Source organism: Salvelinus namaycush, chromosome 8 (assembly GCF_016432855.1).
Source record: "Salvelinus namaycush isolate Seneca chromosome 8, SaNama_1.0, whole genome shotgun sequence".
NCBI classification, from domain to species: Eukaryota; Metazoa; Chordata; class Actinopteri; order Salmoniformes; family Salmonidae; genus Salvelinus; species Salvelinus namaycush.
The window spans coordinates 63,202,323-63,220,746 of record NC_052314.1 but is presented as its reverse complement, the minus strand read 5'-3'; the positions used below and the strand labels follow the sequence as shown (position 1 = coordinate 63,220,746).

Genomic DNA, 18,424 nt, shown 5'->3' with positions numbered 1-18,424 from the left:
CAAGTATAGCGCTATGTCGTGACAGAGCAAGGACACCAAAGGCGGCAATATGGGTTCACTTAGTTGCATGCGTAGCATATTACATGCTGCTACAGTGTGCCATTCTGTGGTTTCATTAGTGTTGTGACAAACAGTAAAGTCAATGATGAAAGATTAGAGGTTAGCCATGCCCAGAATGTGAAAATAAAAATCCTGCATGGGTTGTCCTCCAACAAACCGCCTTCAAACACAATCACCCACCCTCACATCCTCCTGTTTCCCTTATTGTGGTTCCATTTATCAGCCTTTTGAGTCGTCAAATTCATCTGGCCTTGGCTTGAGGGGAAACACTCACACAAACACATTTGCTAACTGTTACAATGGAATGCAGACAAGGAAAAGGAAAATACTTAGCTTTGGAGAGTGTCCAATGTGGCAGGCCGAGAAAGCTCACAGAGAAGGCTGAGTTACACTGGCTGGACTCCGTCTCAATGTGGCTTTTGTTTCCACTGGGGAACCTTAACTCCTTGTCATCCACAGTCATGCCGACTAGAGTTACTTTCCAAGTTATGTGGCTAATTAACACTCCTTTAGTCATTTAGAATGAATGGTTATCCATTGACAGTTGTAAAGTAGCATTCAGAGCTGGAAAATGCGATGGAGTTGATTACTGTAGCTTCAATAACTAAATTGCCCTACATTTGATAAGCAATTGATGGATTTGATATCAGTTTTTATAAACAGTTGATTCAACGATTTTTATTAAATATATATATTTTTAAAGAAGCTTAAATTCTAACTAGTTCTCCCCTCTTCCTCCCTTTAGGTGAGAGCTACGTGTGTGCCTCCAACGAGCCCTACCGCCGAGTGGACTACACCAAGAACGTTAACCCTAACTGGTCAGTGGGCATCAAGGCCGGCCAGTCCCGCTCCCTGTCCTCCCTCAGCACCCTGGTAAAGGGCGAGCTGCAGCGTAGCGACGCCAGCCTGGGCACCAGAGACTTCATCAAGCCCAAGCTGGTGACGGTCATCCGCAGCGGGGTCAAGCCCAGGAAGGCTGTGAGGATCCTGCTGAATAAGAAGACGGCCCACTCCTTCGAACAGGTGCTGACCGACATCACGGACGCCATCAAGCTGGACTCCGGGGCGGTCAAACGGCTCTACACACTGGAGGGAAAACAGGTAAGATGGTAGTCATTCTGTAAATGCAACAACATGGTTACTTCCTGTAGCACAAGGTCTCAACTCCAATCCTGAGGTATATGATATGGTTATTTAGCCATTTAATTTCTTCTCCTAAATGGCTTACAGACAGTTGTGTTCAACATATGTTTCCCATGCAGGCATCAAACCCTCAACCTTGCTGTTGCAAGTAATGAATAACGATACTTTAGGGACTCTATATTAGAGTATGTTGGGTTAAACTCAACGCTCCACTGGAGATGGGAATCAGTACCAGATGGGGTATCCATATTGAGTTCTCTGGCCAAAGGTCTTATCTATAGCATAGATGCTTCATGATTTATGAGTTTCAGCTGTATCATCACTCGACCATTATACTATCGCTAATCAACACAAACCCCATGGTGCACTACAAGTATTTCCACGAGAGTCGACCTAATCAACAAACTTAATGCATTGTTTGGAATACAGTGTTTGATTTTGGCCAGACATAATGGGACCCATCTCGTTCAAAACGTTGACTCAGGTTTGCCAATAAACACCTGGATGACCATCAAGACTCTTGGAGAATGTTCTATGGACAGATGAGTCAAAAGTATAACTTTTTGGATGACATGGGTCCCATTATGCCTGGTGAAAACCAAACACTGCATTGCACAGTAAGAACCTCATACCAACGGTCAAGCATTGTGGTGGTAGTGTAATGGCTTGGGGATGCTTTGCTGCCTCAGGACCTGAACGACTTGCCTTAATAGAAGGAACCATGAATTCTGCTCTGTATCAGAGAATTCTACAGGAGAATGTCAGGCCATCCGTCTGTGAGCTGAAGCACAGATGGGTCATGCAGCAAGACAATGATCCAAAACACACAATTAAGTCTACATGAAAATGGCAAAAAAACAACAAATATGACGTTTTGAAATGGCCAGACCTAATCCCAATTGAGATGTTGTGGCAGGATTTGAAACGAGCAGCCCAGGATTACGCGGTGTGTTAGTTATCAAGAACTTTTGCTTTGCATTTCCCCCCAGCTTAGTTTAGATTGGTGTTAAAGCAGTTCTGCATGGAAGAGTGGGCCAAAATTCCTCCACGCGACATGAGACTGATCAACAACTATAGGAAGCATTTGGTTGGAGTCATTGCAGCTAAAGGTGGCACAACCAGTTATTAAGGGGGAAATTACTTTTTCACACAGGGGCATTGGGTGTTGCATAACTTTGTTTATGAAATAAGTATGTAATTGTTGTATTATTTGTTCACTCAGGTTCCCTTGATCTAATTTTAGGTTTTGGTTGAAGATCTGATAAAATTCAGTATCAACAATATGCAACAGTAGAGGAAATGAGAAAGGAGGCAAATACTTTTTCACAGCACTGTATGGTCCTATTTAGTATTTCCATCTAGACATCTACACTGTGTCCCAAATGGCACCCTGTTCCATATTTAGCACCCTACTTTTGATCAGAACCTTATGGACCCTGGTCAAAAGTAGTGCACAACATAGGGAATAGGGTGCCATTTGGGACGAAAACCTAATGTGCTAGTGATGAAGAACACATGATGCATTTCATTTCCCATCATGGGCTTTAGTTTTAGATTGGGCTTTAGCTTTAGTTTTAGATTGATATAAATGATGCTAGCATCTGGGGAAGAAGATTTCATCATAATGGATTAAGGGGGAGTGGATTTAGAACATTTCCTAGAAGTCAGGTTCCATAGTTGTTAAAGATAAGTGGATTTTCTGATAAATCTGGATTGAAATACAGTCTGTTGTTTTTTTTTTCTTTTAACGGTGGACCTCTTATTTCACAAGCAATGGTTATGACACTGTGCTGAGAGGTGTTAGGCAAGTGGTTCTTTGATAACGGCAGCATCATGATGCCTGTCAATGGAGTCAGTTTTTGTAAAGGACCGTTCGCTTAAAAGTATAGAAGACATTGAGACATCTAATGCTGCAGGGAAGGTTTCAGTGCTAGACGAGGCTAAAGAAAAGAGAAGCAGTGTCCCCCAAAATCCCATTCCTTCTATCTGAACTCTGAATATTGTCCTGGCAGAGAACACAGTTGACCCTTCTTTCCTGACAGATTACCGGAGCCGGCGGGAATCTTCACGGACGGGCCAGAGAAGTGACTCATGAAAATAATGATCCTTATCCTCTCAGTCAGGCCGGCCAGCCCAACATACTGAAGCCTCTACTCAGAGGAGGCTCTGTATCAGGAGGAGAGGCATGGTCTGGATGATCTCTCTCTCTCTTTCTCTGGCAGAGAAGACAGTTCATGTGTACATTAGACACTTGCACTATTTGCACCTGTTTGCTTTTGTTTTGTGGCAATGAACCAGTCTTGCAGCACAAACTGAAATACATAGCAGTATTGGACCAGAAATGGCTGACCAAGCTTGATTTTCAGCCCAGAGAGAGCATGTACACAATCAGTGATTCACCCCTTCAGTCCAACTCTGGCCGCTTATTACTCGGCCGTCCACAGAGAGTAAGGGATAGAACGACAGAGAGACAGAATGAGAGAGTGATGGAGAAACAAGCGTTGACTGAAAATATCAGCCATCGCCTCTGAATCGATGGTCTCGCTTACTCCCTCTGGTACTCAACATCGCTGCTCTTTCAAAAATTGCCAAGCATAGGCTACAGCATGATGGATCCTTGGGAATGCCCCATTAGATATCCACCCCGTTACTAATTCAGTCCCATGTCTGTGACAGAAAGACTACTGACTCTCTGTCTGTCTTTATCCCTTCATGGATCGCATATGTGGCCCTCAACAGATTTGACTGTGCTGTGGGCTGAGACTTCATCATAAATGATGATGCAACACAGCTGCAATGTCTGGGACGTTTTTCTCCATTCATCCGTCAACATTCAGTGTTGTCGGCACTAGACAGAGAGAGGAGGAATCCTGTTTTGTGTAGAGATGAAGCAGAGAGACGGGGTGTGAGAGAAAGAGGGAGTGCCTTTCCTACTCTGTCCTTGGGGACCGCTTCAGGCAGGCGACTCGCCAGGGCTGTTTGAAATGCAATGTGGCGGGCGGTTTGACTGCGACGCGCACTGATGATGTCACAAGGGATTTGCCTGAGGAAGCCGGGGGTAAATCCAAACGAGCGCTGCAGGGCTGTCTGGAATGCAGGCTGACTCTCTGGGATTTCACAGGGAAACCTCCTCTTTCCAATCCCCCTGTTTTTTTTGTATATTCTAACGCTATGCAAAAAAATTGTCCATGAGCTGCCAGGCATATGCAAATGACACGATTATGCTAATGCTTGAATGAAACGGGTTGGCTCCAACAATACAGTTGTTCTCGCTCACAGAGAATGTTAAGTGTGTTTTTGTCTGTAGCTTTCAGTTAGATTACAGTCAGTTCTATAGCATTTTCTTATTATGCTGCATGCAATTTGTTATGGCAGCGCTCCATTTGAAACTATGGGTTACTGCATATACTTAGACGGGTTAGCTGACAACGTCACAAACAATGCACACGCTTCAATGGGGCAGAAGTCCGTGTGTTGTGATTCTGGATGTCCAGATAGTTAGCAACAGTAACAAGAAGCTGCCATGTGGGGAATCGTACGCTAATTTTATCTTGTTCTTGATACCATGTCTTGTTTTGACTGATGTCATGTGTATGCTAATATGGCTAAAATTCACTAGCTAGCAACTGTAACAATGTATTTGAGAGACCACACGTGCTCATTGTGCAAATGTATGTATGTTTTCAGTAATCATTGAAGACGAAATATAGTTTACATGTTGTCAACAATCTAAGCCAACCCCGTCTGTTTTGCCCCATAGTTGCGCATGCATTGGTTTTGTTGCTAAACAACCAACCCGTCTATAACCATGACGACCAACCCGTCTATAACCATGACGACTATAGAAGAGTTGGCTACTGCACATACAGTATGGGACCCAGGCTAGCTCAAAGGACAGTACACAACCCTAAGAGCAGCCCAGGCCTGTGGAGCTCTGAGGGATGGCTCATGTGCTTAAACACCATTTAAAAATACCTGACAGCCAATGGCACTACAGCCATCTCACCAACGTGTATAGCATAATGAATGGAGTCTACAGTAACTCCTACCATCGTTGAGAGATAGGAAGCAGACTCCTCATTTAGAGTTTTAGCAGATCAATATTTCAGACGTAAGATGCTGTAATTTCTTGTTGTTCATTATAAATTGATAAGGCCCATATTGTTCCACTCTCTGAGCTGTTTTGATGAGTTTGAGTTGGTAACGCACTGAGCATGGGTTGCATCTACTGTATGTTCAACTCCTGAGACGGATTGCTCTTCTTCCTGTCACATGCTTTCGTAATGATCCACTCCATTGGTTGATTTATATCACCATATAAACAGCCCTTTCAGTCCTGATAGAGGGCTGGTTGGGGATCCTCTGTTGCAGGTAATGGCATATACCAGGACACCACATCCTAAACGACTCCATCGAATGGGAACTCCAATACAACAGTTTTCTGTCACTGAGGAGGATCGATGGGGACTGTTTAAAAGCAGATTATCCCTGGAGGTTAATGGGGAGGTATTCATGGCCCTATAGCTGAGTAACTGTGTCCTTTTGATTCAATGAGGCAGATCCTAGGAAAGGCCATCTATGTGTGTATCACAGGAGGTTGGTTGCACCTTAGTTGGGGAGGACGGGCTCATGGCCATGTCTGGCGCGGAATAGGTGGAATGGTATCAAATGCATCAAACACATGGTTTCCAGGTGTTTGATTCCATTCGCTCCATTCCAGCCATTATTATTAGCCGTCTTCCCCTCAGCAGCCTCCGCTTGTGTGTATCTAATTTGAGCTGGGCGCAAAACAGGATGTACACGCATGATGCTGTGTCATTCAAAATGGAGGTCAATGAAGGGGCATTATGGCTGTAAATATCTTGTTTAAAGGACATCCATCCCAGCATGATCCCATACTTGTCCGTATAATCTTGTGTTTACAAATACTTACCATAAGTGTACTTACCATAAGTGAGTCATATAAATACTCAGACATCGACATTTGACTGATTGCACATTATGTTATATGAACTATCATACTTGTAATGCTCGGCTGAGAATTTCCCCCCAACAGTTGTTATCTCTGACCAGGTGGAGATCAAGAGTTTAGCTATATCAGTCCCTGCCACCTGCTCATGAAACCACCAGGCACCAGCCCCTCTCTGGCATGGGATGAGGGTATGGGATAAGGGAACAGATAGGAAACCCCATTGGAACAGATAGGAAACCGGCCAATGGCCTTTTTTCTCTCAGACCATACTGGGGCCTGCTGTCTACTGTAACTGTAGTCTTGTCAAATCCTCTACATGTAATACAATATACAATATCTCTGTACTGGTATGTACTGTATTCAGCTTCTGTGGTAGTGTTCTCTGGTAGTGTTCTCTGGTAGTGTTCTGTGGTAGTGTTCTCTGGTAGTGTGTTCTCTGGTAGTGTGTTGTCTGGTAGTAGTGTTGTCTGGTAGTAGTGTTGTCTGGTAGTAGTGTTGTCTGGTAGTAGTGTTGTCTGGTAGTAGTGTTGTCTGGTAGTAGTGTTGTCTGGTAGTAGTGTTGTCTGGTAGTAGTGTTGTCTGGTAGTAGTGTTGTCTGGTAGTGTTCTGTGTTCTGTGTTGTCTGGTAGTGTTGTCTGGTAGTGTTCTGTGTTCTGTGGTAGTGTTGTCTGGTCTGTGGTAGTGTTGTCTGGTCTGTGGTAGTGTTGTCTGGTCTGTGGTAGTGTTGTCTGGTCTGTGGTAGTGTTGTCTGGTCTGTGGTAGTGTTGTCTGGTAGTGTTGTCTGGTAGTGTTCTCTGGTAGTGTTGTCTGGTAGTGTTCTGTGGTTGTGTTCTGTGTTCTGTGGTAGTGTTCTGTGGGGTTTTACTTGGATGTATGTAGTACACATTAGTGGATGTTTTTATCTACTGTGTTTTAGGACCATAATAGTAACTCTGTTTGGCTTCTAAAGGCTATCAAAATTAGAATAGTGTCAATTTACAGATATAACTGCTATTTACAGATTTAACTGCTATCAATTTAACTGATTTAACTAAATTGTAATTATTTCGCCACTATGGCCTATCTACTGCCTTACCTCCCTTATCTTACCTCATTAGCAACACATATATATATAGACTTTCTTCTATTGTGTTATTGACTGTATGTTTGTTTATTCCATGTGTAACTGTGTTGTTGTTTTTGTTGCACTGCTTTGCTTTATCTTGGCCAGGTCGTAGTTGTAAATGAGAACTTGTTCTCAACTAGCCTACCTGGTTAAATAAAGGTGAAATAAAAAAAGAATTGCAGAAGCCTGAATCCTTACCCTTAATGAACAGAGTTGGACTATAATGGACGCCGTCCACTTCAATGACCGCCATTCAGTCAATGGAATTTCATTTCATTTCTGAATGAAAATTATTCAGATAACTACAAATATTACTCTGGTTTTTGGTCATATTTTTAAGTTCATGCCTTTTGTAAATTCATCAAACTGTTGTGTCTGAGTAAATAAGCAATGCTTATACCTAGAACTTCTGATTATATTAAATCTTTAGCAGTTAAATGGTTAACTACATAATCTATGGGCTTTTGCTTTTCCACTTCTCCTTGTCCAATCTGCCTGTCTGCCAAGTGAACTCTCTACATTAGACTTTTCTGGATAATCTGACAGGACTTGCCCTCTCTCTGACAGTGCCTCTCTCCTCCAGCTAAGCTGCTTTTCACGCTCTGAGATGCTCCCCATGCTCACGTCTCTGGACGGGCGTGTCTCCTGTGATTCCCTCTAAAGCAGACTCTGGAGGGGGTTGTCTGTGTGTGTTTGTCTGTGTGGCAGTGATGAGGTATTGTTGTTTGTCCCCCTATGGCTGTAACATTATGTCACTCACTATTACGTCTGATGTGTCCTGTGAAGGGTGAGAGGCATGGCCTTGAGAAGAGCCATTTCAGTGTGTCCTTTTTATCTAAGCTCTGTATTATAGTAAAGTGGAAGCTTTTGTTATCAGAGAAAAGGGGTTCTCTTTTCTCAAGTGTTAGTTTCCCCTCAAATAATTCAATTCAGTATTTAATCCAAAACATTGGATTCTAAGTCTTTAACGCTATCACACTGTTTTGGCTGTGTAAGAACATCATAAATCCTTCAAATGAGAGCCTTGTACGGTTAGCGTAGCCGCTAGCATATTAGAACCCAAAGCCCCAGAGACACGTCTCAAAAAGCCCATCAAATGCCTCACCCTTGGGCTTAGCAGCCAGCGTGAACAAGCTACCAGCGCTAACACATGAAGGACGGCCCCACGGCCCGTCTACAGCCTAGCCCAGCCTGCCATCTGCTCCTCCTCCAAACAATCAAATCGTTGGTCCCAGGCAATGTCTGTGTCTGTAGGGGTCTGCCAACCAACACCCCCCCCTAGCTCCCCTACCAGGGCCCTGACCATCACTGGATAATTAGACTTGAGGGAGTGCGTGTGTGTTTGTGCGTACCTATGTGTGTAGGGGGTTAAAGTGCAGCTTGTGTGTACTCCATTTGTAAACACAATGCACTCTCAGTCCAGCTCTCTCTCTCTCTCTCTACTTGATTGCTAAGCTGCTAGCCTGGATGAATGTTAATTGATATCCCCTGGGCTACATCAGGGCCAACAGAATCAGCTGCTGCTTTGAGAGAGAAACTTCTCTCTGTTTTACATCTCAAAGCCGTGTGGAGAAAGAAAGAACGGGAGCTCTTTGGCAGGAGGTGGGATTGAAGAAAGAAAGTGCCAGCTGTCCTGTAAACATTGTAGAGTGAAATATTTAGTTTATTCCCGCTTAACTTCAGTGACATTTGGCCTCTGGAAGGAGAGAGCGAGAGATGCTGTAGGAGCTACAGTATAGGGCAGTCCACTGCAGGAGCTGATTTGATATATTGTGGGATTGTAAGAAAGCATGCATGTGTACACACACACACACACACACACACACACACACACACACACACCTGTAGCCGTATTCATTTTACAACTTTTTCACAGCGTATGAACATCACATGGTCCTATTATCCCCTCCAGTCAGCAACCGTTGGTAATATTTCTGGCTATATTATGGCACCAGTGTATCATTATCACAGTGAATGGCTGCCAGTAGGACCATTATGATGGACCATTATGATGGACCTGACTACATCATCAGAATTCTGAGGGTCAGATGAGGATCTGGCCAAGGCCAAGAGATGAGAGCACAGGAAGGGAGGGAGAGGGGGAGGTAAAGACTCTCCCCTCCCCCAACTTAGTCAGCCTGCAGCATCACCACTCCAGACCCTCTTTTCCACCTATGTATCTACAGTGCCTTCGGTAAAGGGTTCTGAAAGTTACTACATGACTCCATGTGTTATTTCATAGTTTTGATGTCTTCACTATTATTCTACAATGTAAAAATAAAGAAAAACCCAAACTTTTGACTGGTACTATATATATACAGTTGACGTCGGATGTTTACATACACCTCAGCCAAATACATATAAACTCAGTTTTTCACAATTCCTGTAATTTAATCCTAGTCAAAATCCCCTGTCTTAGGTCAATTAGGATCACCACTTTATTTTAAGAATGTGAAATGTCAGAATAATGGTAGAGAGAATGATTTATTTCTGTGTTTATTTCTTTCATCACATTCTTAGTGGGTCAGAAGTGCACATACACTCAATTAGTATTTGGTAGTATTGCTTTTAAATTGTTTAACTTGGGTCAAACTTTTTGGGTAGCCTTCCACAAGCTTCCCACAACATGTTGGATGAATTTTGGCCCATTCCTCCTGACAGAGCTGGTGTAACTGAGTCAGGTTTGTAGGCCTCCTTGCTCGCACATGCTTTTTCAGTTCTGCCCACACATTTTCTATGGGATTGAGGTCGGGGCTTTGTGATGGCCACTCCATTACCTTGACTTTGTTGTCCTTAAGCCATTTTGCCACAACTTTGGAAGTATGCTTGGGTCATTGTCCATTTGGAAGACCCATTTGCGACCAAGCTTTAACTTCCTGACTGATGTCTTGAGATGTTGCTTCAATATATCCACATCATTTTCCTCCCTCATGATGCCATCTATTTTGTGAAGTGCACCAGTCCCTCCTGCAGCAAAGAACCCCCACAACATGATGCTGCCACCCCCGTGCTTCATGGTTGGGATGGTGTTCTTCGGCTTGCAAGCTTCCCCCTTTTTCCTCCAAACATAATGATGGTCATTATGGCCAAACAGTTCTATTTTTGTTTCATCAGACCAGAGGACATTTCTCCAAAAAGTACGATCTTTGTCCCCATGTGCAGTTGCAAACCATAGTCTGGCTTTTTTATGGCGTTTTGGAGCAGTGGCTTCTTCCTTGCTGAGCAGCCTTTCAGGTTATGTCGATATAGGACTCGTTTTACTGTGGATATAGATACTTTTGTACCTGTTTCCTCCAGCATCTTCTCAAGGTCCTTTGCTGTTGTTCTGGGGTTGATTTGCACTTTTCGCACCAAAGTACGCTCATCTCTAGGAGACAGAACGCATCTCCTTCCTGAGCGGTATGGCGGCTGCGTGGTCCCATGGTGTTTATACTTGCGTACTATTGTTTGTACAGATGAACGTTGTACCTTCAGGCGTTTGGAAATTGCTCCCAAGGATGAACCAGACTTGTGGAGGTCTACAATTTATTTTTGAAGTATTGGCTGATTTCTTTTGATTTTCCCATGATGTCAAGCAAAGAGGCACTGAGTTTGAAGGTAGGCCTTGAAATACATCCACAGGTACACCTCCAATTGACTCAAATTATGTCAATTAGCCTATCAGAAGCTTCTAAAGCCATGACATCATTTTCTGGAATTTTCCAAGCTGTTTAAAGACACAGTCAACTTAGTGTATGTAAACTTCTGACCCACTGGAATTGTGATAATGTCAATTATAAGTGAAATAATCTGTATGTAAACAATTGTTGGAAAAATTACTTGTGTCATGTACAAAGTAGATGTCCTAACCGACTTGCCAACACTGTAGTTTGTTAACAAGAAATTTGTGGAGTGGTTGAAAAACTAGTTTTAATGACTCCAACCTAAGTGTATGTAAACTTCCGACTTCAACTGTGTGTGTGTGTGTACACCAGAAATGTTGTTTTACAGGGTCAACCATAGTAGTACGGTGCAAATTAGGGTTAAGTGCCTTACTCAAGGGCACATCGACATATACCTCCTCCTTTGGCTTATCTTGTTACTTCTTCTCCTGCCCCTCTTAAGGTTCCCCACTGAGCAAAGCAACCGACAGCCAATTCAGGTCTACCAAGATTTGAGAATCCCCCCAAGAATTAACCTTTTAACCTTAGATAAATCTATAAATGTAAATCCATTTGGTACATGTAAGGCGTGGGAATAGGATGAATATCATCAATCTGGGGATGCTGTAGACAGTGATTACATATTAGATAAATACATGGAGGATCGGGAGGTAATATCCACAGAGGGTGACCTGTAGGCCCCAATCTCCCCATGTGCTGGTTTGCTCATTTAGACCAAGCATTTTCATTCCCCTTATCCTTACAGGAAGAGGAACTGAAGGAAATACAACCTACACACTGTGTTTGTGTGCGAGAGAGCATGTGCACGTGTGTGTGTGCGAGAGAGCATGTGCACGTGTGTGTGTGTGAGACAGACGCATCCAGCTAGCCTACCTGGAGCTCTTATAAAGAGGTAGACATTTTTCTTTTCTCAGGGGAAATCTTCTAAGTGGTAATAGAGAGCGTTTCAAAATGACGCAGGATACGATAGCGCACCAATAAAGTCTACTGTAGCTGTTAACCGTTTTCCCCCTGGGAGAAGCGGAGGTGTCATTGTTCGAGTGGGAATGGAACTGTCATGTAGTCTGTAAAAGATGGCTGGTTTCCATCGCTCGTATGTTTCGCATTCCTTTCATTCAATTACAGTCATATCCACTATTCCACTTTGACTAAAGACAGCCTAAGGTTGCACTCCTTGACGTTGATCTACTGTCATGCCAAACACATCAGTATTTTGTCCATTGTAAATGGTCTACTGTCAGTTGCCATAGGTGTGTGTGTTCCATTGAGGCCTCTGATTTTTGAATGCGTTGGTAACCAATGTCCTTAGGCCATGGTTTCCAGTCTGCTTCCTTTGAGAAGGCTTTCCTGCTCACCCCTCAGATGTCAATGGTAGCCTATAGTAACCTGCCTGTCTCTCCTCATCTGTGGTTACCATGGGCAAATTAATGGTGTCCAGAATATGTTCTATTAGCCATTATCACAATGCTTGAGATTTTGGCCATCTTTGATTAGTCTTAGGGCGTCCGCATGCTTCCCAGCCGAAACAGTTTGGAAAAGGTGGTGCGTATATTATACCGACATTTTGGGATGTTTTTGTTCATTTTGGACTTTGTTGTCATTCAACATGCATATTTCTTTATTGAGAAGTACTTCACTACATTAGTTAAATGTAAAATTGCGTGACTAAAATCTCCTCTGCAAAAACAACCAAATTAATGACAGGTTTCCTGAGTTATCTTGGATTAATTCAGACTTTTGAGGAAGTGTATACTGGCTATGGTGTATCAAAATGGACAAACAGTACTATTGCCGTTTTTTTCTCTCGTTTTTCCAGGAAGTATGCGAGCACACTCGTTCGCCTAGCCGGGTTGTGCTAGGCGCCAGCCAAACTGAAACATGCTGACGCCTTGACATGGACTGTCAGATGTATGTGTAGCTCTTTGCAATCCACATTGTAAACTCATTCTCCAAACATCCTCTGCCTATATGTCAGTGAAAATGGTCAAAATAAAAACAATCAATGCCACGCTCTTTCACGATCCAACTATTTCAGTGTGTGATGTCATCAGGATGACATTTCGTTCATTATCCTGAGCAGAACGGTACACAGGCCTGCCCTGTTAGGACTGCTGAGATGATTAGGCTGAAATGGCCTGCCCGCTCAACCCTTTAACCAGACCTAGTGAATAGGCCAGGAGACATTATGAAGGGGACTAGACACAGGAGCCATTATGAAGGGGACTAGACACAGGAGACATTATGAAGGGGACTAGACACAGGAGACATTATGAAGGGGACTAAACACAGGAGACATTATGAAGGTGACTAGACACAGGAGACATTATGAAGGGGACTAGACACAGGAGACATTATGAAGGTGACTAGACACAGGAGACATTATGAAGGGGACTAGACACAGGAGACATTATGAAGGGGACTAGACACAGGAGCCATTATGAAGGGGACTAGACACAGGAGCCATTATGAAGGGGACTAGACACAGGAGCCATTATGAAGGGGACTAGACACAGGAGCCATTATGAAGGGGACTAGACACAGGAGACATTATGAAGGGGACTAGACACAGGAGACATTATGAAGGGGACTAGACACAGGAGACATTATGAAGGGGACTAGACACAGGAGACATTATGAAGGGGACTAGACACAGGAGACATTATGAAGGGGACTAGACACAGGAGACATTATGAAGGGGACTAGACACAGGAGACATTATGAAGGGGACTAGACACAGGAGACATTATGAAGGGGACTAGACACAGGAGACATTATGAAGGGGACTAGGAGCCAAACCATTATGAAGGGGACTAGGAGCCAAACCATTATGAAGGGGACTAGGAGCCAAACCATTATGAAGGGGCAGGAATGAAGGAAGTCCTGACTGACTGATAGTTAATTAGATCAACGTTGTGCATATTTCATTTTAGAGATGGATGGTTCTCTCTGGGAACATCATGTAGGATAGCTGGGTCCGGGATGCTAGTCCTACGGTTTTATGTTTACATGTATGTAGTCTGAGGATGTAGGCCTTGCTGCATAGTAAACCGTTGTGTTGCTGAAGCTGCTGCCAGCAGTAGACCATATCCAAACAGAATAGAGACAAGTCCACATAGACATCATACAGAATATACAATATCAGAACAGTAAACATCAAGTACAGGTTGATTACAATGGGAATATACCATTTTACAGAGGGACTATATACCATTTTTACAGAGGGGCTACATACCATTTTTACAGAGGGGCTACATACCATTTTTACAGAGGGGCTACATACCATTTTTACAGAGGGGCTACATACCATTTTTACAGAGGGGCTACATACCATTTTTACAGAGGGGCTACATACCATTTTTACAGAGGGGATATATCTATATAAGCCGAGGGCAGGATGCTGACGTGGCTAATGTACAGAGTCTATACAGTGCCTTGCAGAGGTGTACGTCCATAGTGCAAATGCAGTATAGTGCCGATTTGTATTAGAGGTCATTGATGACAAGGTGTAGTAACCGGCTCAATGCAAAGTCACTTAATCCATATGAGCCCGATGGCCGGTAGATGAGGGCCACTGTTGGCATGGCTACAGAGTCCATTTTTATCTCATTAGGATGGGTGTCCTTCATTCTTCCTCTATAGCTGATGAAATGAATGGGGTCTGGTGTTAGAACTTCCCACTGGGCAAAAACTTCTTGAGTCAATGTTGTTTCCATGACATTTCAACCCAAAAATGTAATGTGATGACGCTGAATCAAGATAGAAAACTGATTAGATTTGAAAAAAGTAATCAACGTAAGGGAATTTCGTCTTTTTTTCACCCAACTTTTAACTTAAATCCACCCCACACCCTCCAATGACATGGGGACATTTTTTTTTGTGGATTTCACGTTGAATTCACTTTAGTTGACAACTCAACCAAATGTTAATCTGTATGGACTCTGTAGCCATGTTAAAATACTTGTCAATGACATCCATTTCTAGTTTGTTATTATTCTAAATTGTTATTCCTCAATGTACCAGTCTAGATGGAAAGAGGCAAAAGTGTGTGTGTGTGTGTGTGTGTGTGTGTGTGTGTGTGTGTGTGTGTGTGTGTGTGTGTGTGTGTGTGTGTGTGTGTGTGTGTGTGTGTGTGTGTGTGTGTGTGTGTGTGTGTGTGTGTGTGTGTGTGTTTTCATGTGCGTGTTCAGATAGAATGGGGAAAGCTGTTTTTGAGTGCCCTTCGGCAGGAATGGATTAGTAAGAATGAAAAGGCTGAATCACTTTCAGCCTGTTGGTGCAAACCCTCACAAAGCCCCCACGTGGCGCTGATCCCAGATCAGACAATGGGGCCCTCGCGGCGCTATGCGTCCCCACACGGAGCTGCATGCCATGGGGAGGAGGGCTGTGGTCTTCTGCATGGAGCTGCACCCTGCGTGATGAAGCATGGCATCACCTCACATGATACGCTCTTAACCATGATGACCTTATGACCTCAATACTGAGGGATGTTGTAGTGCAACAAAGATCTGTTTTAGAATATATTACATCTATATATTATGTTAAATCGCTCCACCATTTCCTTGTTGCTAACATTCTAATAGTTTGCCTTATTTCAGTTTGTGACAAAACAAGCAAGTATAGTGTAGAGAATCATTTTACCATCTAAACTGCTGTGAATATATTTTCCATAACCACAAATAATGTATTTCCAGCTGTTTGAAGCTGGTGTACAAAACCGAAAGTAAAAGTCACAAAAACTAAATTTAGGAATGGAAGCATAGAAATAGCGCACATAGAACATATCTACTGTTTCTTAGACTTGCTTTCAATGAGAATGGCAGATCTATAACCCATATTTATATGTGAATTTTAAAAAAAGTATTATTATTATAAAAAATACAAAAAAATACCCTTTTTCTCCCCAATTTCGTGGTATCCAATTGGTAGTTAGTCTTATCTCATCGCTGCAACTCCCCTGTGCGGACTCGGGAGAGGTGGACGTCGAGAGCCGTGTTTCCTCCGAAACACAACCCAACCAAGCCGCACTGCTTCTTGACACAATGCTCACTTAACACGGAAGCCAGCCGCACCAATGTGTCGAGGGAAACACCGTACACCTGGCGACCGTGTCAGCGTGCACTGTGCACTGTGCCCGGCCCGCCACGCCACAGGAGCCGCTAGTGCGCGATGGGACAAGGACATCCCTGCCAGCCAAACCCTCCCCTAACCTGGACGACGCTGGGCCAATTGTGCGCCGTCCCATGGGTCTCCAGGTCACGGCTGGCTGCAACAGAGCCTGGACTCGAACCCAGAATCTCTAGTGGCACAGCTAGCACCGCAATTCAGTGCCTTAGACCATTGCGCCACTCGGGAGGCTTCATATTGCAGCGTTAACTGGAAGATGCTGTATTGTTCATTACGTTATTGTAAGATAATGGCCTCGGACTTGGAGTGGATCTTTCATACTGGAATTCATTGTCAGTTTCTACAGTTTCTAGTCGTCTGATTAATTGGTATTGATGAGTATGACGTCTTGTCGTTTCTGACGTTTCTTCTTGCCGTTGGTGGAGATGGTATTTGACGTTAGATAGGGATTAGTTGAGGGGAACCCCCCTTCACCCCTCCCCTTGTAGCTAGAGGGTACAGACACACACAGACCCCTGTTAGGCAGGAGTTGTTTTGAAGTGTGGATTAGAGAGCAGAGCACCATTTAGGTCAACAGCCATCTAGGAATGTGTATGTGACAATATATTTTTATTCTTCTGTACTCGTTAGTAGTGATGCACCAATATGACATTTTTGGCCGATACCCGATATTTTCCTTGACGAAAAACCCGATACCGATATTTAAACTTTTTGGGGCCTTTTTAAGCATTCTAGTACAGTTAAATAGTTAACACACATGGACGCAGCGGTCTAAGGCACTGCATCTCAGTCCAAGAGGCGTCACTACAGTCCCTGGTTCAAATCCAGGATGTATCACATCCGGCCGTGATTGGGAGTCCCATAGGGCGGCGCACAATTGGCCCAGTGTTGTGCGGGTTTAGGCCGGGGTAGGCCGTCATTGTAAATAAGAATTTGTTCTTAACTGACTTGCCTAGTTAAATAAAGGTTACACACACACACTGACCAAAAGTAATTTTCTTGGCATTTACGTATGTCCCCATTACCAGTAAAACATATTTCTTACGCAATACAACTTTCCTCAGTACGATATCCTCGACGACCCACTGTGCTTTCAGACTCGGCATGCTCATGGGGCTGAAATCACTGGCCAACTGTCAGTCGTGAAGCTAATAGCAGTGACACAATGTTATTTTTATTTTTACAGCAGTTATGCTATTACTGTGTAACTCCAGTAGGGCAACATCTGAAAAATAGCGCACTTGGTAGTGTGTACCGGTGCTCGACCAGTCGGCGAAAGCCAACATCACCCACGACAGAGAACGGTTGATTGTCAAGAGCAATGAATTCCATTATCTTTTCATTCATGGATTTAGCCTTTGAGTTGTCTCGCTGATATTTTCTTACTCTTTCAAATGAATGCTGTGTTGCACGTGTAGCGCTAAATGTGACGTGGCGTCATTACGTCATGTACCTACGTTATATAGGTTTGCACGTCAGCTTTGACATCGGTTTTGCACATTAGCGTCAAACTAGACATCAGGCTGATGCCGATGTTGGCATTTTTAGCTAATATCGGCCAATTCCGATTAGTTCACCGATATATTGTGCATCCCTACTCATTAGTATACAGCACCATCTGACAAACAGTGGGTTAAATATTCCCACCTTCGGTATTGTAGAAGAGAAATGCACCATACATACAGTATAGCATGCCAACATGATGCCCAAATTCAATTGGGTGGCGAGTTTATGATAATTCTGGAGAGTGACTACTGTAATCCCATCACACTTTTCATTTCCTGAGTAAATGTGTGGCTCTGTGAAGGATAGTATCGATATGAATCAGAGTGTGGAGACCACAAACGGCCAACTTAATTGGCTTCATGTGGAGACGGCGTGCCTGGTGTCAGTGCCCACTACGGGGGAGAAGAAACAACCCTCCACGCCTGGCAGATGGCACCCAGACCCTGTCAGCCCTAACCCAGGAGAGAGAGATACAAAGACCACCAACATTCCTGTTAAAGCAACAGAACCAAATCAAAAACATGAGCTGGCGCACACACAGAGAAAATTATTTTATGTAGAGGTGCTGACTAAAGGTGAAGAAACTGTAAGCTATGAAAATAGTTGCACACTGTATATATAAATCACCAGCGCTTCGGCATCACCGTGCCTTCTTCGGGGTAATGTCATGAATGCTTGAACCAGGTTATGTAGACAAACGGTGCAATTAATGCAACCAATGACAAGGGGTGTGAGGGGTGTGTCATAATTATTAACTTAATTTGAATGAATTGAGTGAAACTGTTAAACAATAGTTTATAGCATATTGAATATATTAGGCTATTGTTATCATATGGAAACATAAATATTGTA

At 43.4% G+C, this 18,424-nt stretch overlaps 1 protein-coding gene across 1 annotated transcript in view; it reads left to right on the top strand.

Annotated features, from left to right (window-relative positions):
* LOC120052234 (serine/threonine-protein kinase DCLK2-like) overlaps positions 1–18,424 on the top strand; it is a 78,677-nt gene that overhangs the window by 10,936 nt on the left and 49,317 nt on the right. Inside the window, exon 2 of the mRNA XM_038999057.1 lies at positions 806–1,161. Within this exon, the coding sequence (XP_038854985.1) occupies positions 806–1,161 (356 nt within the window). The remainder of the gene's footprint in view (positions 1–805; positions 1,162–18,424) is intronic.